General features: G+C 45.0%; 1 protein-coding gene across 2 annotated transcripts in view; it reads right to left on the bottom strand.

Moving 5' to 3' along the window:
• btk (Bruton agammaglobulinemia tyrosine kinase) overlaps positions 1 to 26,537 on the bottom strand; it is a 162,102-nt gene that overhangs the window by 41,855 nt on the left and 93,710 nt on the right. For both annotated transcript variants that reach the window (XM_078211205.1, XM_078211206.1), the window contains exons 4-9: positions 24,091 to 24,172; positions 20,949 to 21,077; positions 16,046 to 16,119; positions 13,120 to 13,289; positions 8,591 to 8,653; positions 7,494 to 7,548 (exon numbers count right to left, since the gene is read on the bottom strand). In XM_078211205.1, the coding sequence (XP_078067331.1) occupies positions 7,494 to 7,548; positions 8,591 to 8,653; positions 13,120 to 13,289; positions 16,046 to 16,119; positions 20,949 to 21,077; positions 24,091 to 24,172 (573 nt within the window). The remainder of the gene's footprint in view (positions 1 to 7,493; positions 7,549 to 8,590; positions 8,654 to 13,119; positions 13,290 to 16,045; positions 16,120 to 20,948; positions 21,078 to 24,090; positions 24,173 to 26,537) is intronic.

Consider the following 26,537-nt stretch of genomic DNA (forward strand, 5'->3'; position numbering starts at 1 on the left):
ACTGGCGAGTTTCTGCTTCCTGGACCTAGAATAACTGATGCTAAAATGCCGCCCTACTACCTTCCGCGGAAGTTCACCTCCATTATCCTGACGGCAGTTTACATCCTACCCCATGTGGACGTGAAGATTGCACTGGATGAAATATACACCACTACAAATAGCCTTGAAATGAAACATCCCAAGGCTTTGTTCATTGTGGCTGGGGACTTCAATCAGGCCAAGCTCAAGAGCGTACTACCAAGTTACCACCAATACATCTCCTGTTCCACCTGAGGCCCAAACATCCTAGACCACTGCTACACAAATATCAAACATGTCTACCGCTCTATCGCCCATCCACACTTTGGCAAATCAGACCACAAGGCTGTGCTCCTGCTCCCCGCTTACAAGCAAAAACTGAAGCGGGAGAATCCGTCAAAGAAAGTTGTGCAATGTTGGTCTGAGGAATCGGATGATCTGGTACGGGACTGCTTAGAGTCAGTGGACTGGTCAGTATTTAAAAACTCTGCGACCAGCCTGAACGAGTATGCCACTACAGCAACTGACTCCTGTACGCCACTACAGCAACTGACTTAAGCGTGTCGAAGACTGTGTGCCAAAGAAGCAAATCCGCGTGTTTCCCAACCGGAAACCATGGATGAACAGGGATAAACACAGTAAGAAATCTCACAACACCAGGTTAAAGTCCAACAGGTTTATTTGGTAGCAAAAGTGGCTTTTGCTACCAAATAAACCTGTTGGACTTTAACCTGATGTTGTGAGACTTCTTACTGTGTTTACCCCAGTCCAACGCCGGCATCTCCACATCATGAACAGGGATATCCACTGCTTGCTGAAGTCTAGGTCTGAGGCGTTCAAGTTAGGCGACCCTGACCTATACAAGAAAGCCAGATATGATTTAAGGAAATCCATCAAAGATGCCAAAAGACAATACCGGACCAAGCTAGAGTCCCAGGCTAACCACATGATGCCCACCGACTATGGCAAGGTCTGCAAGACATAACAACCTACAAGATGAAGGCACATAAAATCGCCGGCTCCAACGCACCCCTTCCTGATAAGCTCAATGCATTCTATGCCTGTTTTGACAAAGAGGTCAACAAGAACACGCCCTCCACCCTGGAAGCCTCAGATGAACCTGTATCTGAGGTCACCATTGCAGATGTCAAAGCAGCTTTCTTGAAGATCAACCAACGGAAAGCGACTGGCCCGTTGGGGTACCTGGACGAGCACTCAGATCCAGCACGGGTCAGCTGGCAGGGGTAGTTGCAGACATCTTCAACCTCTCTTTACAACAATTTGAGGTCCCTATCTGCTTCAAGAAGACAGCCATTACCCCAGTACCAACGAAAAGCCAAGTAGCGTGCTTTAACGACCATTGTCTGGTGGCTCTGACATCCATCATTATGAAGTACTTCAAAAGGTTAGTCATGGCATGAATCAATTCCAGCCTCTCGGACTGCCTGGATCCACTACAGTTCACCTACTGCCGTGGCAGGTCCACAACAGATGCCATCTCCCTGGCCCTGCACTCAATCCTGGAACACCTAAATAACAAAGACACCAAATGTCAGACTCTTATTTATTGACTACAGCTCAGCCTTCAACACCATTATTCCTACGAAACACATCTCCAATCTCCATTGTCTGGGCCTCGGCTCCTCCCTCTGTGACTGGATCCTAAACTTTCTAACCCACAGGCCACAATCAGTAAGGATAGGCAACATTCCTCCATGATCATCCTCAACACCGGTGCCCCACAAGGCTGTGTTCTTAGTCCTCCTTATAGACCTCTGACTGTGTGGCCAAATTCCCCTCCAACTTGATTTTCAAGTTTGCTGACGACACCACTGTAGTGGGTCAGATCTCAAACAATAACGAGACAGAGTACAGGAATGTGATAGAGAATCTGGTGAGCTGGTGCGGCGACAATAATCGCTCCCTCAATGTCAACAAAATGAAGGAGATTTTCATCGACTTCAGGAAGCATAGTGGAGAACATGCCCCTGTCTACATCAATGGGTACAAAGTGGAAATGGTCAAGAGCTTCAAGTTTTTAGGTGTGCAGATCACCAACAACCTGACCTGGTCCCTTCATGACGACACTATAATTAAGAAAGCCCATCAAAGAACAAAGAACAATACAGCACAGGAACAGGCCCTTCGGCCCTCCAAGCCCGCGCCGCTCCCTGGTCCAAAATAGACCATTCTTTTGTATCCCTCCATTCCCACTCCGTTCATGTGCCTCTTGTTTCTCAGAAGACTAAGGAACTTTGGCGTGTCAGCGACAACTCTTACCAACTTTTACAGATGCACCATAGAAAGAATTCTGTCTGATTGTATCACACTTGGAATGGCTCCTGCTCTGCCCAAGACCGCAAGAAACTACAAAAGATTGTGAACGTAGCCCAATTCATCGCGCAAACCAAACTCCCATCCATTGACTCTGCCTACACTTCCCGCTGCCTCGGCAAGACAGCCAGCATAATTAAGGACCCCACGCACCCCGGACATTCTCTCTTCTATCTCCTTCTGTCAGGAAAAAGATACAAAAGTCTGAGGTCACGTGCCAACCGACTCAAGAACAGCTTCTTCCCTTCTGTCATCAGACTTTTGAATGGACTTACCTTGCATTAAGTTGATCTTCGTCTACACCCTAGCTACGACTGTAACACTACATTCTGTACTCTCCTTTTCTTCTCTATGAACAGTATACTTTGTCTATATAGCGCGCCAGAAGCAATACTTTTCATGTATGCTAATACATGTGACAATAATAAATCAAATTAAACAAGTATGTCTTTCCTTACAAAAACTGCACACAGTAGTCCAGATGTGCTCTCATTAAACCCCTGTGCAATAGTAGCAAAATATCCTTAATATTGTACTCCAATTCGCTTATAATAAAGGCCTACATGTCATTTGTCCCTAATTGTCTCCTGTATTTGCATGCTTACTTTGTGTTCCATGTATAAATACACACAGTTTCTCAAAATATTAACAAGTTTCACGCTTTAAAAAAAATTCTGCTTTATTGTTCTTACTTTCAAAGTGAATTTAGTCACATTTCCCACAGCATACTCCATCTGTCACAATGTTGCCCATCCACCAAACTTGCATATATCTATTTGCAGCTTCTCTGTGATCTCCTCACAGCTTACATTACTACCCAGCTTTTAATCATCAGAATTGGATACGTTATTTTTCACTGAGGCCCCAGCTATGATCCTTCTGGCACTCCACTTGTCAAAGCCTTACACAAGAAGACTTTTCAAGTAAGCTCAAGAGCTTTGGCAATTTAATCCATCCTAGGCACAGGCAATAAGATTGAGTTCAGATGTAAAGGAGTAAAGAACGAAGCCACCTCTGTCCCCACACCAGGGGAACAGTCCCACCATTCCATCCCACACCAGGGGAACAGTCCCATCACCTCTGTCCCACACGTGGGGAACCGTCGTATCACTTCCGTCTCGCACCTGGGGAACCGTCCTATTACCTCCGTCCCACACCTGGTGAACAGTCCCATCAGCGTGGTTCAACACCTGGAACAATCCCATTGCCTCTGTCCCACACCTGGGAACAATCCCATTACCTCCATCTCACACCTGGGGAACCGTCCCATCGCCTCTGTCCCACACATGGAGAACAATAAGATCACTTCAGTCCCACACCTGTGGAGCAGTACCATCACCTCTGTCCCACACCTGAGGAAGAGTCCTATCATCTCCGTCCCACACCTGGGGAAGAGACCTATCACCTCTGTCCCACACCTGGGGAACCGTCCCATCGTCTCTGTCCCACACATGGGAACAGTCCCATCATCTTGGTTCCACGTCTGGAACAATCCCATTGCCTCTGTCCCACACCTGGGGAACAATCGCATTACCTCCATCTCACACCTGGGGAACCATCCCATCACCTCTGTCCCATCACCACTGCCCCACACCTGGGGAAAGTCACATCACCTCCATCCCATACCTGGGGAACAATAAGATCCCCTCGGTCCCTCACCTGGGGAACAGTCCCATCACTACTGTCTCACACCTGGGGAACAGTCCCATCACTTCTGTCCCACACCTGGGGAACAGTCCCATCACTTCTGTCCCACACCTGGGGAACTGTCCCATCAGCTCTGTCCCACACCTGGAGAACAGTCCCATCACCTCTGTCCCACACCTGGGGAACAGTCTCATCAGCTCTGTCCCACACCTGGGGAACAGTCCCATCACCTCTGTCCCACACCGGGGAACAGTCCCATCACCTCTGTCCCACACCTGGGGAACAGTCTCATCAGCTCTGTCCCACACCTGGGAAACAGTCCCATCACCTCTGTCCAACACCTGGGAAACAGTCTCACTTTCCCAAACTCTTCCAGTCAGTGATTTCATGTTACAAATTGCAAACAGTGAATATCACCAGTATGGAATTCAACTAACTGAATTCACACTGGCTGTTAATCTCAAGTATTGGTCATATGACCACCCATAATTTGACGCTCTATCGGAGACTAGAAGGCTCTTCAACACTTGAGTGTCAAGTGACCTACTTATGGGTCACGTTGAGGGAGATTTACTCTGTATCTAACCTCGTGCTGTACCTGTCCTGGGAATGTTTGATGGGGACAGGGTAGAGAGAGCTTTACTCTCTACCTATTCCAGTACTGTACCTAGCCTGAGAGAGTAGGGACAGTGTAGAGGAAGCTTATTCTGTATCTAACTTCGTACTGTACCTGACCTGGGAGTGTTTGATGGGGACAGTGTAGAGGGAGCTTTACTCTGTTTCTCCCATGCTCTACCTGTTCTGGGAGTTTTTGATGGGGACAGTGTAGAGAGAGCTTTACTCTGTATCTAACTCCATACTGTACCTGACCTGGGACTGTTTGATGGGGACACTGTAGAGGGAGCTTTACTCTATCTAAATCCCTACTAGAAACGTAGAAAATAGGTGCAGGAGTAGACCATTTGGCCCTTTGAGCTTGCACCACCATTCAATATAATCATGGTTGATCATACATTTTTAGTATCCCACTCCTGCGTTCTCTCCATACCCCTTGATCCTTTAGCCACAAGATCAGCTCCCTCTTGAACATATCTAAAAAACTGGTCCCAACAGTTTTCTGTGCTAGAGAATTCCACAGGTTCACAACTCTCTGAGTGAAGAAGTTCTTCCTCATCTCTGTTCTGAATGGCTTACCCCTTATTCTTAGACTGTGACCCCTAGTTCTGCACTTCCCCAAAATCAGAAACATTCTCCCCGCATCTAGCCTGTCCAGTACCATCAGGATTTTATATATTTTATATGAGCCCCCACTCTCATTCTTCTAAATTCCAGTGAGTACAAGCACAGTTGACCCAGTCTCTCTTCCTATGTCAGTCCTGCTATTCCAGGAAGCAATCTGGTGAACCTTCGCTGGAATCCCTCAACAGCAAGAGTGTCCTTCCTTAGACTAGGAGACCAAAACTGCACACAATACTCAAGATGTGGCCTCACCAAGGCCTTGTATAACTGCAGCAAGACATTCTTATTCCTATACGCAAATCCTTTTGCTATGAAGGCCAGCATGCCATTAGCTTTTCTCACTGCCTGCTGTACCTGCATGTCAACCTTCTGTGATTGTTCCACCATGACACCCTGGTCATGTTGCACTTCCCCTTTTCCTAAACTGCCACCATTCAGGTAACAATCTTTCTTCCTGTTTTTGCTGCCAAAGTGGATAACCTTACATTTATCCACATTATATTGCATATGCCAAGTATTTGCCCATTCAGCCAGCCAGTCCAAGTCACCGTGCAGGCTCTTAGTATCCTCCTCACAGCACACACTGCCACCCAGCTTAGTGTCATCTGCAAATTTGGAGATATTGCATTTGACTCCTTTGTCCAAATCATTAATGTATATAGTGAATAGCTGGAGTCCCAGCACTGAATCCTGCGGTACCCCACTAGTCACTGCCTGCCACTCTGAAAAGGATCCGATTATTTCCACTCTCTGCTTCCTGTCTGCCAACCAGTTCTTTACCCACATCAATACATTACCCCCAATATAATGAGCTTTAATTTTGCTCACTAATCTCATGTGGGACCTTGCAAAACTTTTGAAAGTCCAGATACACAACATCCACTGGTACACCCTTGTCCACTCTACTGGTCACATCCTCAAAAAATTCCAGAAGATTTGTCAAGCATGTTTTCCTCTTAGTGAATCCACGATGACTTGGACTGATCCTGTCGCCGCTTTCCAAATGCTCAGTTATGACATCCTTAATAATTGACTCCAGCATTTTCCCCGCCTATAATTCCTGGTTTTCTCTCCCTCCTTTTTTAAAAAGTGGGTTTACATTAGCTGTCCTCCAATCCACTGGAACTCTTCCAGAGTCTAGAGAATGCTGGAAAATGATCACCAATCCATCCACTGTGTCTAGGGCCACTTCCTTGATTCCTTCTGGGGTTCAGAGCATCAGGCCCTGGGGATTTATCGGGTTTTAATCCCAGCAATTTTCCCAAACAATTTCCTGACTAATAAGGATTTCCTTCAATTCCTCCTTCATGTTAGACCCTCTATCCTCTAGTATTTCTGGAAAGTTACTTGTGTCCTCCTTAGTGAAGATAGATCCAAAGTATTTGTTCAGCAGGTCTGCCATTTCTTTGTTGCCCGTTCTGAATTCAGCTGATTCTAACTGTAAGGGACGTACATTTGTCTTCACCAGTCTTTTTCTCTTCACATCTCTATAGAAGCTTTTACATAAATTTTTATATTTTCTTCAAGCCTACTGTCATATTCTATTTTCCCTTCCGAATTAAACCCTTTGTCCTCCCAGTCCTCAGGTTGCTGCTTTTTTGGGCCATTTATATGCCTCCTCTTTGGCTTTAACACTATCCCTGATTTCCTTTGTTAGCCATGGATGAGCAACATTCCCCATTTTACTCTTACGCCAGACAGGAATGTACAGTTGTAAGTTCATTCATATACCTGTCCTGGGAGTGTTTGATGGGGGACAGTGTAGAGGGAGTTTTACTTTGTATCTAACGCCGTGCTGTACCTGTCCAGGGAGTATTTGATGGGGACAGTGGAGAGGGAGTTTTACTCTGTATCTAACCCCTTGCTGTACCTGTCCTGGGAGTGTTTGATGAGGACAGTGTAGAGGGAGTTTTATTCTGTATCTAATCCTGTGCTGTACCTGTCTTGGGAGTGTTTGATGGGAGCAGTGGAGAGGGAGTCTTACTCGGTATCTGACCCTGCGCTGTACCTCTCCTGGGGACAGTAGCAGAAGCACATCCTCTCATGATTTTTTCTGTCATGTATGGCTGATTTGTTTAACACTATTGTTTTTGTGTGGTTGTGCACATACAGGCGGGATCATTCCATTTGGTGCCTTAGTTGACAGGTTAGAGGAAGCACTGGTGATCTCCAAACCTTTCAACTTTCTCTTGCACAATATGCTGAACTTTAAACTTTTTGTATTTTGAAGGTGAAAAGTAAATAACAAACATTACCTCCTGTTTCAGAAGCTGCTCTGCTTTACTTCGTGTGATTTCTTTATTGTACCATCTGTTTGAAAACAAGACAAAGGACATAGAATATTTTTGCTCAAAGATAAATAGCACTGTAAAGTCTTAGCTGGCTGCTGAGTTCAACCTGCTAGGGGGCAATTAGGAATGGGCATTAATGCCAGCCTTGTCCGTACTGCCCATATTCCATGTATGAATAATGGAAACTGCCATTCCAGAAACTTCAGCGCAAAATCCTGGCTGAATGTCAAGGTCAAGGAGGAAGTGCTGTCAGAGGGTCAGTATTGAGGGAGTGTTATACTGTTAGAGGGTTAGTACTGAGGGAATGCTGCATTGTCAGAAGGTCAGTACTGAAGGAGTGCTGCATAGTTTAGTTTAGAAAAACAATCCAACAGTTGATAATTTGATTCTACCCATTTAATTTTAGAAAGACCCTTTATCTGCAGCATTTGCATCAAGCTTGGTAATGTTTATTCACTCAGCCATTTCATAGAGTGTATGTGATACAACAATGAATGATTATCGATCTAATATTTAATGGGTGTACTGGCTTTCAAATACCGAGTGTACAGAACATTGCAACATATTTTTCAAATTGAATTTCACATCCACTGTTTTCACAAGAAACAGTGTTTCAGCTGCCAGAGACCTTTAAACAAACCTTGTTATTTTCTAAGTTTACCAAGCTAAAGGACAGCTTTTCCAATTTTCACCCATAAGAAGCATTATGCCCAGGATTGTAAGGCCCCTCTGCCAGTGGGTGGTTCTGCAGCAATAAACAGCAATTTAACTTTCCCGCCACGTTGCCGGGTTGATGGACCATGGCAGCACCAGAAATCCTGGCCCATGAAGCCAACTGTATTAGAATAATCATCAGGAGATTTAGCATGTGAACCTCTGTAAAGATAACCAGATTCCGGTGCCTTGGATATCTAAAGATAAAGTTTTATGTGCGCATTTCTCTACAACTATTTATTGTATTATTTCCCTTTAAAATATCCTCCGCATAATTCCAACATGAAAACAGGTCCCAGCCCAACATCTCTCTGTGAGATGGAATGGTGATTCTGTGTGTTACTTACTCGTATGTCTCGAGCTTGTTCCCAGATTCCACCACATAGTTACTGGGGATGAATCCTTCTTGTCTACAAAGTAATGAAAGAGACCAGTCAGCTAGTTTAAACTTTTTACCACCCCATCCACCACAGGCCAAGTCCAGGCATGTATCTATCATAGCAATTCGTCCCCACAATTCTCATTCGAGCTGCTCACTAATTGACAGGCCCAGAGACAAGGGTGGAAACTAAGCCAGTAATCTGTACTACACTGAGCTCAACCCTACCGATAATGAATAGACATAAACGTAGTCGTGAAAATAGACACACACACACACAAACACACCATACACACACAAATATATACAAAACATACACGTGTGCACAAGTGCACACATACACAAAACACACCACACACACACATACACAAATACAAACACAAATTATTTGTTGAGTGGCCCTTTCAGTCCTTCAATCTTACTCTACTAATGGCTGATCTTCAGTATCAACGCTACTTTGCTGCCCACTCCCCATATCTCTTGATACCCTGAGAGACAAAGAAACTGTCCACCTCAGCCTTAAATCTATTCAGGAATCTATTAAAGGAACATTCATCAGCCTCTGGGGTAGAGAATTGCAAAGATTCACAGGCCAATTTACTCAGCCTCTCATTATAGAATAACTCTCTCATCCCTGGAACCAATTTAGTGAACCATCGCTCTACCACCTCCAACATAAGTTTGTTCTTACTCAAGTATGGAGACTAAAGCTGATACACAATACTTCAGGTGTAGTTTCACCAAAACCCTGTACAACTGCAGCAAGACTTTTTTTTTATTTTTGTATTCCATTTCCCTCACAAAAAGAGGCCAATGTGCCTTTCTAATTGCTTGCTGCACCTACATGCTAACTTTCTGTATTCCTTGTATGAGCACACCCAAGCTTTTTTTTAAAACTGTTCATGGAATGTGGGTGTTGCTGGCTGGGCCAGCATTTATTGCCCACTCTTGAGGGCATTTTAGAGTCAACCACATTGCTGTGGGTCTGGAGTCACATGTAGGCCAGACCAGATAAGGACAGCAGATTTCCTTCTCTAAAGGACATTAGTGAACCAGATGGGTTATTACAACAATCAACAACTGTCTCATGGTTACCATTAGACTTTTAATTCCAGATTTATATTGATTTATAAACTCACCATCTGCCATGGTGTGATTCAAACCAGGTCACCAGAGCATTACCCTGGGTCTCTGGATTATTAGTCCAGTGACAATACCACTACACCGCCTCCCTCTCTACATCAATATTTCATGACTTTTAAAAATATTCTTTTTTCTATTCTTATCACCAAAGTGAACATAGAACATAGAACATTACAGCGCAGAACAGGCCCTTCGGCCCACGATGTTGCACCGACCAGTTAAAAAAAAAAAAAAGTGAACAGTCTCACACTTCCCATTTTAAACACCATCTGCACTTTGTGGCCTCATTACTTAACATCTTTGCAGCCTTCTTGCGTCCTCCTCACAGCTTACATTTGAACCTAGCTTTGTATTGTCAGCAAACTTTGATACATTATTCTCAGTCTCTTCATCAAAGTCTAATATAGATTGTAAATAGTTGAGGTCCCAGCACTGATCCTTGCAGCATTCCACTGGTTACAGCCTGCCAAACTTAAAAATGCACAGATTCAAATCTCTACTTTCTAATTCCTGCCTGTTAACCAATCCTCTATCACGCTAATACATTACCCCCAACTCCATGGGCCCTCTCTTTGTATATTAGACATTTTGTGGCACTTTATCAAATGTCCTTTGGAAATCCAGAGAAACTACATCTACTTGTTCCCCAACCTACCAGTTATATTAAAAAAAACCAAATACATTTGTCAAATATGAAGTCCCTTTTGTAAAACTATGATTTCGGAGTGCATTGTTGAGGCAATCACGTGAATAGATTCCAGCATTTTCCCTGTGTCAGGCTAGCCAGTCTGCTTTTTTTCTCCTACCGTTCCTGACAGCGTTACATTTGCTCACTTACAATCCACTAGGATTGTTCTAGAATCTAGGGACCTTTGGAAATTCACAACTAGAGCATCCACCCTCTCTTCAACTACCTTTTCTAGAATCCTAGGATGTAGGTCATCAGGTCATAGGGATCTGACAGTTTTAAGACCCTTAATTTTCTCTAATACTATTTCTTTGCTGATAATAATTTAATTTCCTCAATAGTATTAGCCTCGAGGTTACCCACCATTTCTGCTTTGAAATGTTTGTCTTTAGCTGTGAAGACAGACACAAAGGGTGGTTTTTCCATGCAACCTGCTGCATGTTTCACTGTGGCAAGAGGCAGCCCGCCATTGGCCAGCGGTGGGATCTTTCGGTCCCGCCATTTTCAACGGGCTTTCCCGTTGAATGCACCTCTTGCTGACAGGAAACCCATGGCAGGGATACGCCATCGGCAGGACTGGAAGATCCCGCCGGCGTGAATGGCTGAAAAATTCCAGCCAAAATATTTGTCCAATGCTTCAGCCAATTCCTCATTCTCCATGATCATTTCTTCTGTCTCTATCCCTAAGGGACCATTGTTTATTTTAGCCACTCTCCATCTTTTTGTACGCTTATAAAAGCTCTTACAATCTGTTTAATATTCCTAGCTGGTTGACTATTTCTTTCCCTTTTAGAAACTTTTTAGTGGTACTATGCTAGTTTCTAAAACACTCCCAATCTTCAGGCACGTTATTACTTTCTGCAACTTTCTCAGCCTCTTCAGTAATTATGGCAAACACAGATGAAAATCGACAATAAATCTGACACACAACAGGAACAAACTGTAACATGTGTATTATCATTAAACTGCAGCAAAACAGTGTGTATGGTAATATCAAAGAGAAGAATTATACTTGAATGAAAATAACTGAAATCAAAAGGAACAAAATAAGTGGAATCGTGTTCTTATCTGAGTATCCTAATAACATCTGATGGGAATTTCTCTTTTGTCTTAGCTAGTCCCTTGGAGTCGAGGATAATTTGTTTCCACATTACATGAGAGTTCTCGGTGACTGAGGAGTCCAATGCGCAAACTACAGTCTCTGTCACAGAAGGGTGGGGCAGAGGGTGGTTGGAGGATTGAGTGGGTGGGGTGCCATGGGCTCCTTTCACTGTCGACACTTGGTTTCAGTTCACTCTCGGTGATGAGACTTGAGGTGTTCAGTTCCTTCTGGGTGCTTTTCCTCACTTTAGGCGGTCTTGGGCCAGGGGTTCCCAGCTGTCAGTGAGGATGGTGCACTTTTCCAAGGAGGCTTTGAGGATGCCCTTGAAGTGTTTCCTCTGCCTCCTGAGGTTCACTTGCCATGTCAAAGCTCCACATAGAGCACTTGTTTCCAGAATCTCGTGTCAAGCAGTGGACGGTGTGTCCCACCCAGTGGAGCAGATCGAGTGTGGTCAATGTTTCGATGCTGGAGATGTCGGCCTGAATGGGAACACTGATGTTGCTGTGTCTATCCTGCCAATGGATTTGCAGAGGCAGTGCTGATAATACTTCTCCAGAATTTTGAGGTCCTGCTGTACATAATACTTTGAGCCGCATTGGAGGGCGGGTATCACTACTCTCTGTGGATGATGAGCTTGGTGCCAGGTCTGAGGTCCTGGTATACAAACACTCACTTCCTCAGGGGACTGAATGCTGCTCTGGCACACTGAAGGCAGCGTTGAAACTCATTGTGATGTCTGCCCTTGTTGACAGTAGGCTCCCAAGGTCTCGAAAGTGGTCCACATTGTCCAAGGCCTCATCATGGATTTTGACAACCAGGGTGGTGGCAGTGATGTATGGTGAGGGCAGGTTGGTAGAGGACTTTTGTCTCACAGATATGTAATGTGAGGCCCACGTTCTCACAGGCCTCGGTAGTGGTGTACATGGTGGCTTGGAGGTTGGTCTCCGAGTGTGTGCAGACACAAGCACCGCCTGCATACCCCAGGTGGCCAGTGCTGATTGCTGTCCTCCCTCCCTCTGTCACCGATCCCAAATGCAGAGGGACCCCCCACCCCTACCAATTGGTCCCCAATAGGCCCTGCCCCCTCAATAGGCCCTGCCCACTCTGGGCCCACCCTGTTGGCACTGCCTGATGCATCAAGGTGACCCTTGGGTATTGCCAATTTACTCCTTGGGCAGTGCCAGGGGACTAGGTTGGAATTGTCCAGGGGGCACTGCCCTCTTACCCCTAACCTCAATGGCCTCTCTTCACTCCAGCGGGGTCAGCTGCCTTTTCCCAGTTAGTGGGGTGCAGATGTAAACCCCACTGGAGCGAACCACTCCCGGGCGGGGGGCGCAGAGATGCTAGCGGGCCCAGAGACTTCAGAATCTCTCCCCTGGTCTATACAGATTGTCAGCCATTCACACTGACTCCACATTAGCCTCAGTAAAGTTGTGCATCCAGCCCATGTGAGTTTTCGCCAGATTTTCCAGTCGCCCAGTGCCTGTTCCCCCTCCTAAAGACATTCTGGGAGTGGTGACTCCATCCAAGCTTGTGGAAACTAACCCCAGAGTCCCAAACTTACCCGCGCATGTCTCTAGCCTTCCACCAGTGCTGATCTTGGTCATCTAACACAACGTATTCTTCATCTTTCCGGAGCGACAGATCATCTGGGTTCATCTTGTGGTAATCGTACAGAGCGACGACCACCTTCACGGGTATTGAGCTAGGCTGGGGAGGTGGAGCCCTTTTCATCTGCTTGAAGAGAAAGAGAGTAACCATTAGCAAGTCAGCATTAACTAGCCACTTAAGAAACATTAATTAATTTCCATTGACTAGACAGGAAGGAACAACTAACAACCATTGGCTAATTACCATACAGCTTGCGGTGTGTATTTTACCAATGCTATCGGGGATTATAGCTCCACTCACCCCAAGAGAGGGAGGGACATTTAGATACTATAATTGCTGTGTTGGAAGAGAGGGTGAGATACAAGATGTACAGAAATACTGGTGGGGTATCATTCAGATCAGCCTTAGAGAACAAATTGGTTGCTTCACAGCCACTTTATAAAAAGAGTACCACTTCACCCAGCCCCTCCAACACCGCCCCCCCCCCCCCACCCCCTACTCACCATCAACCAAAAGTTCTCATCTTCAGGCTCTCACTGAGCCGAGGACATCTGTAAGACCAGCAGCAGTCTGATTACCATTCGCTCTTCTTGCCTCGCTGGCTTGGCAGAAATGAGAGCCATTGCCCAATATCAGGCCAATTCATAGCATCAGGATTCAGGTACAGGAATTATACCCTCCACCCCCACCCATCATCTGCTGCTCCCTCATGAGATAGAAACAGAGAGCAAGATACAGACAGGGAGACCATGAGAGAGAGAAAAGATAGGCTGCAAGAGAGAGAAAGACAGAGGTTGGAATTTTACGGACATGTAACTGGGAGAGTTTCAGATCTGTATTTTGGGCGTGTTTTTAGACCCCCCCCATATGCACTCCAGCTGCAAAATTTTGAGCTAGTCTGTTGCTCACTGCAGAAGCCTGTGGGCTGGGCTTAACACGCCCGAAAACCTGTCGAGGGAGGTAGTGCACGTGTAGACCTCTGATGCTGCACATGCACATTAACAGTAGCAGGGGTCTGACAGACAAAGAGAGAGAGAGCTGTCAGGTCCCTGCTACTGCAGGTAGCCTGAAGCAGCAATCGCGGGGTCCGCAGCCCGAGATGCAGCCCCCGCCATCCAGACCAATCGCGGACCCCCCCCCTTACCGATCACGGCCCCACTACCCTCCCCCAGCATTCGTGGCCCTGCTGCCCTTCCCTAGCAAATGTGGCCCTGCTGCCCTCCCTCCACCAATCACTGCAGTGTGAATGCAGGCCCCCTCCCCCATTAGCCCCGCCCTCACTGGCCCCTCCCCACAGACACCGCCCCCCCCAGTGATCCCACCCCTGGCACTGCCCAACAGGCATTATCCAGGTGCCCAGTGGGCATTGCCCAGGTGCCAGGGTAACACTGCCAGTCTGGCACTCCCCAAGGGGCACCCCCAGGCTTACCCTCGGCCTCCTTGGGTGGGCCTCAATGGCCTCTGATACCACCGGCGAGGCCAACACAACTGCTCCTCGTCCATGGGGAGCATGTCTATTCCTTGCCAGCGAGTACCTTTCCCTGCGAGGCCATAAAGGCAGGCGAGCCCGGATCATTGAGCACCGGGTTTGCTAATCAGATTTAAAATCAAATTTAAATAAATTTCAATACATTAGCCAGTCTCATGCCCATTTCCGGCGAGAGGTTGATCGCGCTGGAAATCCTATTATTGTAAAATGGCGCCGGTTGCGAAAACCGCAGCAATCGCTTTACGCCCCACTTTACAACTGTGTTGGGCCTAAAAGTACTGCCCAGAATATGAGTGTGTGAGAGAGAAAGTGATAGACATAGAGAAAGGTCAGATAGAGAGAGAGGGAGATAGGAGAGAGACAGAGAGAGAGATAGGAGAGAGACAGAGAGAGAGACAGGGAAGGAAGGAGGGAGGTAGGGAGGGAGGGGAAGAATGAGCATGATATAGGAGGGAGACAGACAGAGAGAGAGGGAATGAGACAGACAAAGAGGGAGAGAGACATTTGTTAAAGTGCTGCATAACAGACTTATGAACAAGATTAGAGCTCATGGAATAAAAGAGACATTAACAATACGGAATTGGCTGAGTGACAGGAAACAGAGAGTAGTGGTTACTGGATGTTTTTCGGGATGGAGGAAGGTTTGTAGTGGTGTTCCTAGGGAATGGTGCCTTGGCCCTTTCTCTCCCCAGTATATATTAATGGAGGATTGTAAACTGTGAGGAGGACAATGCAGAGCTTCAAAAGGACATAGACAAGTTGGTGGAGTGGACAGACGTGTACCAAATGAAATTTAATGCAGAAAAATGTGAAGTGATTCATTTTGTTGGGAAGAATTCAGAGGGACAATAGTAAATAAAAGATACAACTCTAACTGAGGTGAAGGCACAAAGGGACCTGGGTGTATATGTACATAAATCATTAAAGGTGGCAGTCCAAGTGGAGAAGTTAATAAAGCATATATAATCCTAGGCTTTATTAATAGGGACATGGAGTACAAAAACAAACAAGTTATGTTAAGCTTGTATAAAACACTGGTTTGGCTTCAGCTGGAGTATTGTGTCCAGTTCTGGGTGCCACACTTTAGTAAGGATGTGAACATTTTGGAGACAGTTCATGAGAATAGTTCCAGGGATGAGGAACTTCGGTTATGAAGACAGTCCCAGCTTCTCCAATCTGTCTTCATTGGAGAGAAGAAGATTTGATAGAAGTGTTCAAAATCCTGAGGGTCTGGATAGTAAGAGAGAGTGACTGAGAAACAGAATGAGAGGGTGACTGAGACAGAGTGAGAGAGTGAGTAAGAATAAGAGAGAATGACTGGGAGACAGTGTGAGAGAGTGAATAAGGTAATAATAAGGGAGTGCACATTTGGTGGAGCCTGGACACTTGCCTGTTGCTGTTCTTCCACTGGAGTTGGAGGAAGGGGTTTTCTGGATTTACGCCGAGAATTCCCTGATGAAGGAACTGCAATAAAGACATTTTAGAATTATTTTTCACATCTTTCCTGAAATTCTCCTTCAGTTCCAACAAAGGTACAGTTTGCTTCACCCTGTACAGTACAGGTGATAGATTGCTTTCAATGGTAAACTTCTCAATGTGCGAACAAGCTATACTCCAAGAGTTGACCACCTATCAATGTATTACTGAGGGTGTGTTGCACATATAATGCAAACAGTAAAACTGAGAGATCAACTCTCTCTTTTGCTCAGAAATAAATGGAGGAATGTGTAGACAGAAAATGAGCAGGGTGGATCTAATTCAATGCTACCCTCCTAGTTCAATGATAACAGACTTCCCACCATCAAATATGCCATCTTTCAGAGGAGATATGAAGCTGTCCTAGGATCCCGGGGCAATGTTTTAAAGAATAGTAAAAGGTAAAGTCACCATTGTCCCAGATGACTATAGGCTTGACTGGTGGTGATTTATCCTGAGGATCACACACCTCAGGTGAGGAGCAAGGTTGAGAAAATGGAGCCTTCATGAATAACCTCAGCCGGTACAGGAATTGAACCCACACTATCGGTGTCGCTCTGCATCATGAACCAGCCATCCAGTCAACTGAGCTAACTGACTCCCAATAAAGAATAGTATAAAATTAGGGAAGTCTTGCTAAAACTATGCAAGGCACTATTAGACCACACCTGGAATACCGTAAACAGTTTTGGTTCCCTTATCTTAGGAAATATATACTGGCATTGGGGGTAGTCCAGAGATAGTTGACTAGGTTGATACCGGGAATGGAAGAATTTTCTTATGAGGAGAGGATAAGTAAACTGGGCCTGTACTCAGTGAAGTTCAGAAGAATGAGAGGCAACTTTATTGAGACATATAGAATTCTTAGGGGGTTTGACATGGTTGTTTCCCCTTTTGGGAGAGTCTAGAATCAGACGGCATGATTTCAGGGTAAGGAGTTGCCAATTTAAGACAAAGATGAAGAGGAATTTCTTCTCTCAAAGAGTAGTGGTGAGCCTGTGGAAGTTTTTTACCAGAGGGCTGTAGAGACTGTTAAGTATGTAGAGGTTGTTAAGTATGTTCAAGGCTGAGACAGACAGACAGATTTTTAATCAGGAAGGGAATCAAGGGTTATGGGGATAAGGCGAGAAAGTGGAGTTAAGGATGATCACATCCGATCAGTCTTAATCTCATTGAATGGCGGAGCAGTCTCGATGGGCCAAATGGCCGATTTCTGCTTCTACTTCTTATGGGAACTCTTTCATACCATCACTGGTCTTATAATAGAGGCATTCTCCCCAGTGTCCTGGCCAATATTTCCCTCACTTAATCAGCATAAAGAAAACAGATGATCGGAATCATATTCGCATTGCCGTTTATGGGATTTTGTTGTGTGAAAATTGGCTGTTCTGTTGCCTACATTACAACAGTAGCTACACTTCAGAAGTGTCTCACTGTGATGCATTGTGTGATGTCCTGAAATACTGATAGGCACTTTTTAAAAAAACAAGTTCTTTCTTGTATGAAGTTCACTGGAGGAGGACTCCCCTGTTCTTATTCAAATGGTGCCACAGTACCTTCCACATATTCCTGAGAGGACAGACAAGGCATCATCTTGTCTGAAAGACAGAATCTCCAATAATACAGCACTCCCTTGGGCACCCCTGGGGTGTCAACCAGGATCTTTTATTCAAGTCTCTAGAGTGGGATATGAACCTGTCACAACAGAGCCACAAACGCCGTGCCTCTATCCCTGTGTCAAGGTGTGACCCACTGACCTTCACATTTCTACAGGACCAAGTGCCATCTACAATTATCTAAACCAGAACCCATATCTGCTCAATTCCTTCATTGTCACTGGGAGAGTTGGGGTAAGTGGGACATTTTCAGAGTGGCAATCTGTAACTAGTGGAGTGCCACAGGAATCAGTGCTGGGGCCATAATTATTTACAATATATATTGATCACTTAGACAAGGGAGTGAATGTACTATTACCAAGTTTGGGATGACACAAAAATAGCTGGAAAGGCAAGTGGTGAGGATGACACAGAGTCTACACAGTGATATAGACTGGTTAGGTGAGTGGGAAAAAAACTTGGCAGATGGAATATAATGTTGGAAAATGTGAAGTTATGCACTTTGGTAGGAAGAATAAAGGAACTGAATACTAATTAAATGAAGAAGGACTGCAGAAAACTGCAGCACAGAGAGATTTGGGTGTCCTCGTACATAAATCACAAAAAGCTAGCATGCATGTCCAGCAGGTAATAGGGAACACAAAGGGGATGCTAGCCTTTATTTCAAAGAGAATGGAGTATAAAAATAGGGAAGTCTGGCTAAAACTATATAAGGCACTAGGTTAGACCTCACCTGGAATAATCTGAACAGTTTATGTCCCCTTATCGAAGGAAAAATATACTGGCAGTGCAAAGAAGGTTCACTAGGTTGATCTTGGATACAGAGGGACTTCCTTGTGAGGAAAGGTTAAGTAGGTTGGGCCTGTACTCATTGGAGTTCAGAGGAATGAGAGACGATCTTACTGAGACATATAGAATTCTCAGGGGGGCTTGACAGAATAGGTTGTTACGCCTTCTGGGAGAGTCTAGCACCAGAGGGCATAATCTTAGAGTAAGTGGTTGCCCATTTAACACGAAAATGAGAAGAAATTTCTTCACCCAGAGCGTAATGAATCTGAGCAATTCATTCTTTGAATGGCAGAACAGACTTGATGGGCCAAATAGCCTACTTCTGCTTCTATGTCTTATGGTCGTGTCAAAATCCCCAGGATTTCCCTCCCTATCAGCACTGTGGGTGTACCTACACCACAGGAGCTGCAGTGATTCAAGAAGGTTACTCATCACCACCTTCTCAAGGGCAATTATGGATGGGCAATCTGGGCAGTATGCAGGGATACAACATCTGGCCTCAGTACCTCGCTGGGCTAGGGACAGAGAAAATCAGCCAGGAGCTCCTGCTGCTGAACATTATTGAGGACAGGAGCAGGGCTGGCTTGTGATGCCTCATGTATTCGTCGTTGGTTGACGTCGCTGGCTGGCCAGCATTTATTGCCCGTCTAGAGTTGTCCCTGGCTCTGGAGTCACATGTAGGCCAGACCAGGAAAGGACATCACTGCACCAGATGGGCTTTTCCGACAATTGTTTCATGGTCATCAGTAGATTCTCAATTCCATACATTTTTATTGAATTCAAATTCCACCATCTGCCATGATGGAACTTGAATCCGCATCCCCAGAACATTAGCTGATTTTCTGGATTAATAGTCTAGCGATAATTTTTTCTTTTCTCCTTGGAGAGACGTAGGATGAGAGGAGACCTAATAGAGGTATATAAGATGTTGAGAGGCATAGATCGGGTGGACTCTCAGAGGCTTTTTCCCAGTGTGGAAATGGCTGCTACGAGAGGACACAGGTTTAAGGTGCTGGTGTATAGGTACAGGGGAAATGTTAGAAGAATCATAGAAACCCTACAGTGCAGAAAGAGGCCATTTGGCCCATCGAGTCTGCACCGACCACAATCCCACCCAGGCCCTACCCCCATATCCCTATATATTTACCCGCTAATCCTTCTAACCTACGCATCTCAGGACACTAAGGGTCAATTTTAGCACGCCCAATCAACCTAACCCGCACATCTTTGGACTGTGGGAGGAAACTGGAGCACCCGGAGGAAACCCTGGAAGTTCTGGAAGTCAACCACAATGCTGTGGGTCTGGATTCACATGAGACCAGATCAGTTAAGGGCATTGGTAAACAGGATGGGTTTTTACAACAATTGCCAATGATTTCATGTTCACCCAGGGACTCGTTTTCAATTCCAAATTTATTAATTCAATTTCCACCAGCTGCCATGCTGGGATTTGAATGTATGTCCCCAGTCCATTAGCTTGGGCCTCTGGATTACTTGTCCAATTACATAACCACCACATCACCATCTTCCAGTCACAAGAAAACACACATCAACTGTCATTCATCGCCTTGTGCAACTGAGACAATTTTGTATCCAAAATGTAGCTTGCTCTTGGATCTTTATTTGTTGCCCAGTGTACCATGTGGGACCTTGTAGATGTGGCACAAATGTTTCCATTTGCAGGAGAATCCAAACAGATTTGATTTGATTTATTGTCACGTATTAGTATAAAGTGAAAAGTATTTTTTCTTGCATGCTGTCCAGACAAAGCATACCATTCACAGAGAAGGAAAGGAGACAGTGCAAAATGTAGTGTTACAGTCAAAGCTAGGGTGTAGAGAAAGATGAACTTAGTGAGAGGTTAGTCCATTCAAAAGTCTGACGGCAGCAGGCAAGAAGCTATTCTTGGGTTGGTTGGTACTGACCTCAGACTTTTGTATCTTTATCCCGTTGGAAGAAGGTGGAAGAGAAAATGTCCGGGGTGCATGGGGCCCTTAATTATGCTGGCTGCTTTGCTGAGGCAGTGGGAAGTGTAGACAGAGTCTGAGTTAGGGGGAAGTTTTTCACACAGAGGGTGGTGGGCGAGTGGAATCGGCTGCCGTCAGTGGTGGTGGAGGCAAACTCAATAGGGTCTTTTAAGAGACTCCTGGATGAGTACATGGGACTTAATAGGATGGAGGGTTATAGGTAGGCCTAGAAGGTAGGGATATGTTCGACACAACTTGTGGGGCCGAAGGGCCTGTTTTGTGCTGTAGTTTTTCTATGTTTCTATAATATCACCTCCCCCCTGTTTAGTTATCTGTGGGCACTTATTAGCTCCCTTGGTATGGGCTGATGTGGTTTATGAGCTGCACCCCAGTGAGAATCAGTGAAGAAAGGCAAATATTAAATTTAAAAGGTGAAGGCACTCACAAGAATTCATGGCCTTGATGATGGAACAACCGGGCGCGTTTTTAGCCGATTGTTGGCAGCAGGACCATTCTCCCTCCATCCAGAAACACGGGTGGTATTTCTGCATCAACTCTTGATTGAAACGGATCCCTGAAAACAGAATCAAATAAAATCAGTACAAAAGGTGAGAAATTAGGAGAGAATCCCTAACTCCAGATAATCAGACTAACACTCCGTCCCACCAAAATCTAACAGATTTGAGATTGGGTACATTGAGGCTCTCCTTAGAGTAGAGAAGGTTAGGAGATTTGATTGAGGAGCTCAAAACCATGATAAGTCTGGACAGACTAGATAGGGAGAAACTGTTCCCAAAGGTGGAAGGATTGATTTAAGGTAATTGGCAAAAGGAGCAATGGTGAGATGAGGAAAAACATTTTTACACAGCAAGTGGTTAGGATCTGGAATGCACTATCTGAGGGTACGGTGGAGACAGATTCACACAGCAAGTGGTTAGGGTCTGGAATGCACTGTCTGAGGGTATGGTGGAGACAGATTCACACAGCAAGTGGTTAGGATCTGGAATGTACTGTCTCAGGGTATGGTGGAGACAGATTCACACAGCAAGTGGTTAGGGTCTGGAATGCACTGACTGAGAATGTGGCGGAGACAGATTCTCACAGTGCGTGGTAGGGATCTGGAATGCACTGTGAGTGTTGTGGAGATAGATTCACATAGCTAGTGGTTAGGATTTGGAATGCGCTGTCTGAGAGTGTCGTGGAGGCAGAGTCACAGAGTGAGTGGTTAGGATCTGGAATGCAATGACTGAATATGTGCTGGAGGCAGATTCACACAGCGAGTAGTTGGGATCTGGAATGCACTATCTAAGGGTATGGTGGAGACAGATTCACACAGCAAGTGGTTAGGATCTGGAATGTACTATCTGAGGGTATGGTGGAGACAGATTCACACAGCAAGTGCTAAGGATCTGGAATGTACTGTCTCAGGGTATGGTGGAGACAGATTCACACAGCAAGTGGTTAGGATCTGGAATGCATTGCCTCAGAGTGTGGTGAAGACAGATTCACACAGCGGGTGGTTAAGATCTGGAATGTACTGTCTGAGAGGGTGGTGGTACAGAGTCACACAGCCAGTGGTTAGGGTCTGGAATACACTGTCTAAGAATGTGTTCGAGGCAGATTCATACAGCGAATAGTTGGGATCGGGAATGCACAGTTGAGAATGTGTTGGAGGCAGATTCACACAGCAAGTAGTTGGGATCTGGAATATGCTGTCTGAATGTGTAGTGTAGACAGATTCACACAGCGAGTGGTTAGGATCTGGAATGTACAATCTGAGAGTCTGGTGGAGACAGATTCACACAGCGAGTGGTTAGGATCTGGAATGCACTGTCTGAATGTGTAGTGTAGACAGATTCACACAGCGAGTGGTTAGGATCTGGAATGCACTGTCTGAATGTGTAGTGTAGACAGATTCACACAGCGAGTGGTTAGGATCTGGACTGTACTGTCTGAGAGTCTGGTGGAGACAGATTCACACAGCCAGTGGTTAGGATCTGGAATGCGCTGTCTGAGAGTGTGGTGGTGGCAGATTCACACAGTGAGTGGTTAGGGTCTGGAATACACTGTTTGAGAATGTGTTCAAGGCAGATTCACACAGCAAGTAGTTGGGATCTGGAATGCACTGTCTGAGAGTGTGGTGGAGACAGATTCACACAACGAGTGGTTAGGATCTGGATTGTACTGTCTGAGAGTGTGTTGGAGGCAGAATCAACCGATACTTTCAAAAGGAAATGGTTCATTATTGAAAGATAAAAATAAAAGGCGGGTTTAGAGGGAAAATGCAGGAGAGTGGGGCTGGCTGAATTCTTGCAGAGATCTGAATGGATATGAAGAGCTGAATGGTCGAATTCTATGCTTTAATCATTCTATGATTCAATTAAGTGCCATTATGGATTCAAGCAGTTCACTCTCAATGGTATTATGATCCCTTTTTCACAGAGAATCTTTAATATGAGATTGCTAATTAAACTGGCTCACCAGACAATACTAGATCAACTAGCACAGTGGTTTGCACTGCTGTCTCACATCTCCAGGGTCCCAGATTCAATTCTAGCCTCGGGTAACTGTCTGTTTGGAGTTTGCACTTTCTCCCCGTGTCTGCATGAGTTTCCTCCGGGTGCTCCGGTTTCCTCCCAAAGTCCAAATGATGTGTAAATTAGGTGTATTGGCCCTGCTAAATGGCCCTTTAGTGTCTCAAGCTGTGTAGGTTAGGAGGCATTAGCAGTGTAAATACATGGGGTTTTGGGGATAGTGTGGCGGGGGGAACTCTGGGTAAAATGCTCTGTTGGAGAGTCAGTGAGGGTCGATGGGCTGAATTGTCTCCTTCTGCACTGTAGGGATTCTATGATAAATATTTATTCTTAGTTAATTGCACAACATTTTGCTCCATTATAGGAAACTGCCAGAGAAGCATTCCACAAACGTAGCCCATTTTGAGTCAGTTTAAGTCCCTTTTAGGAATGTCATTATCACATAGATTAATCGCATTCCACCCCATCCACCAGTGATTATCACACAGATTAACCCCCCCTCCCCAACCCAACCCCCTCCCTGTCCTCACACACCCCCTCACTGGTGCCCCTAACTTCAGCTGCTGAGGCCCAGGGTCACATTTTGCCTGATCATGTTTCTTTGAAGTGCTTTCAGGTGGATTTACTGAGTTAAATACATGAAAGAGGTTGTTAGTGTTATCAGAGTAAGAAGTCTCACAACACCAGGTTAAAGTCCAACAGGTTTATTTGGTAGCAAATACCACAAGCTTTCGGAGCGCTTGCAGCAGCCAGAGAGAGAAGTGTCTTCTGGGTCTAAGTGACCTGACTCAGCTCCTGCCTTCCTGTTTCTGATAACTTTAGGACATGAAGGTCCATGTGCACATGACATTTTGAATGAATGACCAATTCCATAATAAACTGTCATCTGAATTTGTTTTTTTTTTTAACCACAGTGCAATGTGATAGTGGATTCAAATTCATCCCTTGTCCACACACTGAATGACAGACTGCCCTGTAACCTCGCAAGCAGCTTTTCCTTTCTGATGTTAATCAACATGAAAGAAGGACAGCTTAGTAATGGCGGCACGTAACTGCTGTTCAACTCTTTGATCCACTGCTTCCTCACGTCTTCATTCTTGGCGAACACATATAGAGGGCCCTCATCGTACGCGATCTGTGAAAGGGAAGGGCACAGTGTGATTAAAACCTGGCATCAAAAGCCTGAGCACGAGCACAGCCAAACATTCCACAGCTGAAAACTACCAAGAGCAGCAAGGAAGTTAAGCTCAGGTCTCCCCATGTTTTATCTCTCTCTCACAGGGTGGTTGACTCTCAAGTTGAAACTTGAGATTTTTCACTGCTATCAGCCTTGCTGCGATACTGCGGATACAGAAACCTGCAGCCTGAACAGAATATCTCAGGTCACAGCGGTTCAAAAACAACATTCTTAACTCCACTTAAAACAGGCAATGTTTGTCGAGTGTTTTTGTGGCAGTTCCAAATTGTGGAACACTATATTGTAGAATCAACTAAGAATAAATATTTGGTAAGTTGATCTAATATTTTCTGATGAGGTGGTTTAATTATCTCATCTTAAAAGTTCTGTGTGAAAAAGGGATGATAATGCAATTGAATTCCATAGTAAGTTTGAGAGTAACACACTTGAAATTAAACCAATAATCTTAAACATTAGCATAGCCAATTCCATAAGTATGAGGGGAGATATGGATCAGGTTGAAAGGGTTATTAAATTATAAAATCTGGTGGTAAGTAAATAGTCAGAAATATTTACAGAAATAAATTGTGTAAAAGTGTGACACCCCTCTGGCGATGTCAAGACATTTAGACTTCATGAGGAACAAAGGGTATTTATTGATAGAGAAATCAGGTACAGGGTTTGTAGCCTCCTGGCTGCCCCAGTCCTTACTGCATGGCTCCCCGATGTATTCTGTCTGAGAGAGGACTCCACCCTCTGAGGCAATGATTTACTCTCGGTTCCCATTGGTCCCTCAAGCCAGGTGACCCTCTTCTGCTGTGCTGTCTTAAAGATGATGTGGAGATGCCGGCGTTGGACTGGGGTAAACACAGTAAGAAGTCTCACAACACCAGGTTAAAGTCCAACAGGTTTATTTGGTAACACAAGCCACTAGCTTTCGGAGCGCTGCTCCTTCATCAGGTAAGTGGGAGTTCTGTTCACAAACAGGGCATATAAAGACACAATATTTTGTAAATTGAGTTTGTGTCTTTATTCCCCTACGCCTTGTGTCTGATTCCCCTACCATTGGGAAAAGATTTTGACTATCCAACTTATCTATGTCCTTCATTTTTTGATAGATTTCTGTGAGAGATCTAGGGGTATAAGATCATCCCTAAGCCTTCTACGCTCCAGGGAAAAAAGTCCCAGTCGATCCAGCCTCTCCTTAAACTCAAATGATCAAGTCCCAGTAGCATCCTAGTAAATCTTTTCTGCACTCTTTCTAGTTTAATAATATCCTTTCTATAATAGAGTGAACAGAACTTTACACCGTATTCCAAGTGTGGCCTTATCAATGTCTTGTACAACTTCAACAAGACCTCCCAACTCCTGTATTCAATGTTCTGACCAATGAAACCAAACATACTGAATGCCTTCTTCACCTGTGACTCTACTTTCAAGGAGCTATGAACATGTACCCCTAGGTCTCTTTATTCTATAACTCTCCCCAACATCCCACCATTAACTGAGTAAATCCTGCCTTGGTTTGATCTACCAAAATGCATCATCTTGCATTTATCTAAATTAAACTTCATCTGCCATTCGTCATCCACTGACCCAATTGATCAAGATCCTGTTGCATTTCTAGATAACCTTCTTCACTGTCCACTATGCCACCAATCTTGGTGTCATCTGCAAACTTACTAACCATGCCTCCTAAATTCTCATCCAAAACATTAATATAAATGACAAATAACAGTGGAACCCCAGATCCCTGAAGCACAGGAATCCCTGGTGGTCACAGGCCTCCAGTTTGAAAAGCAATCTTCTACAACCACCCTCTGGCTTCTGTCATCAAGCCAATTTTGTATCAATTTGGCTACCTCACCCTGGATCCCGCTCTATTTAACCTTATGCAATAACATACCATGAGGTACCCTGCCAAAGGCCTTGCTAAAGTCCATGTAAACAATGTCGACTGCACTGCCCTCATCTACCTTCTTGGTTACCCTTCCAAAAAACTCAATCAAATTTGAGACACGATTTTCCACTCACAAAGCCATGCTGACTTTTCCCAATCGGTCCTTGCCTCTCTAAATGCCTGTAGATTCTGTCTCTCAGAATACCTTCTAACAACCAGTCCAAAGATGTGCAGGTTAGGTTGATTGGCTATGATAAATTGACCCTAGTGTCAGGGGGATTAGCAGGGTAAATGCTTGGAGTTGCGGGAATATGGCCTGGGTGGGATTGTGGTTGGCGCAGGCTTGATGGGCCGAATGGCCTCCTTCTGTACTGTGATTCTAGCTTACCCACTACAGACGTTAGGCTCACCGGCCTGTAGTTC

The sequence above is a fragment of the Mustelus asterias genome, chromosome 4, assembly GCF_964213995.1.
Source record: "Mustelus asterias chromosome 4, sMusAst1.hap1.1, whole genome shotgun sequence".
NCBI classification, from domain to species: domain Eukaryota; kingdom Metazoa; phylum Chordata; class Chondrichthyes; order Carcharhiniformes; family Triakidae; genus Mustelus; species Mustelus asterias.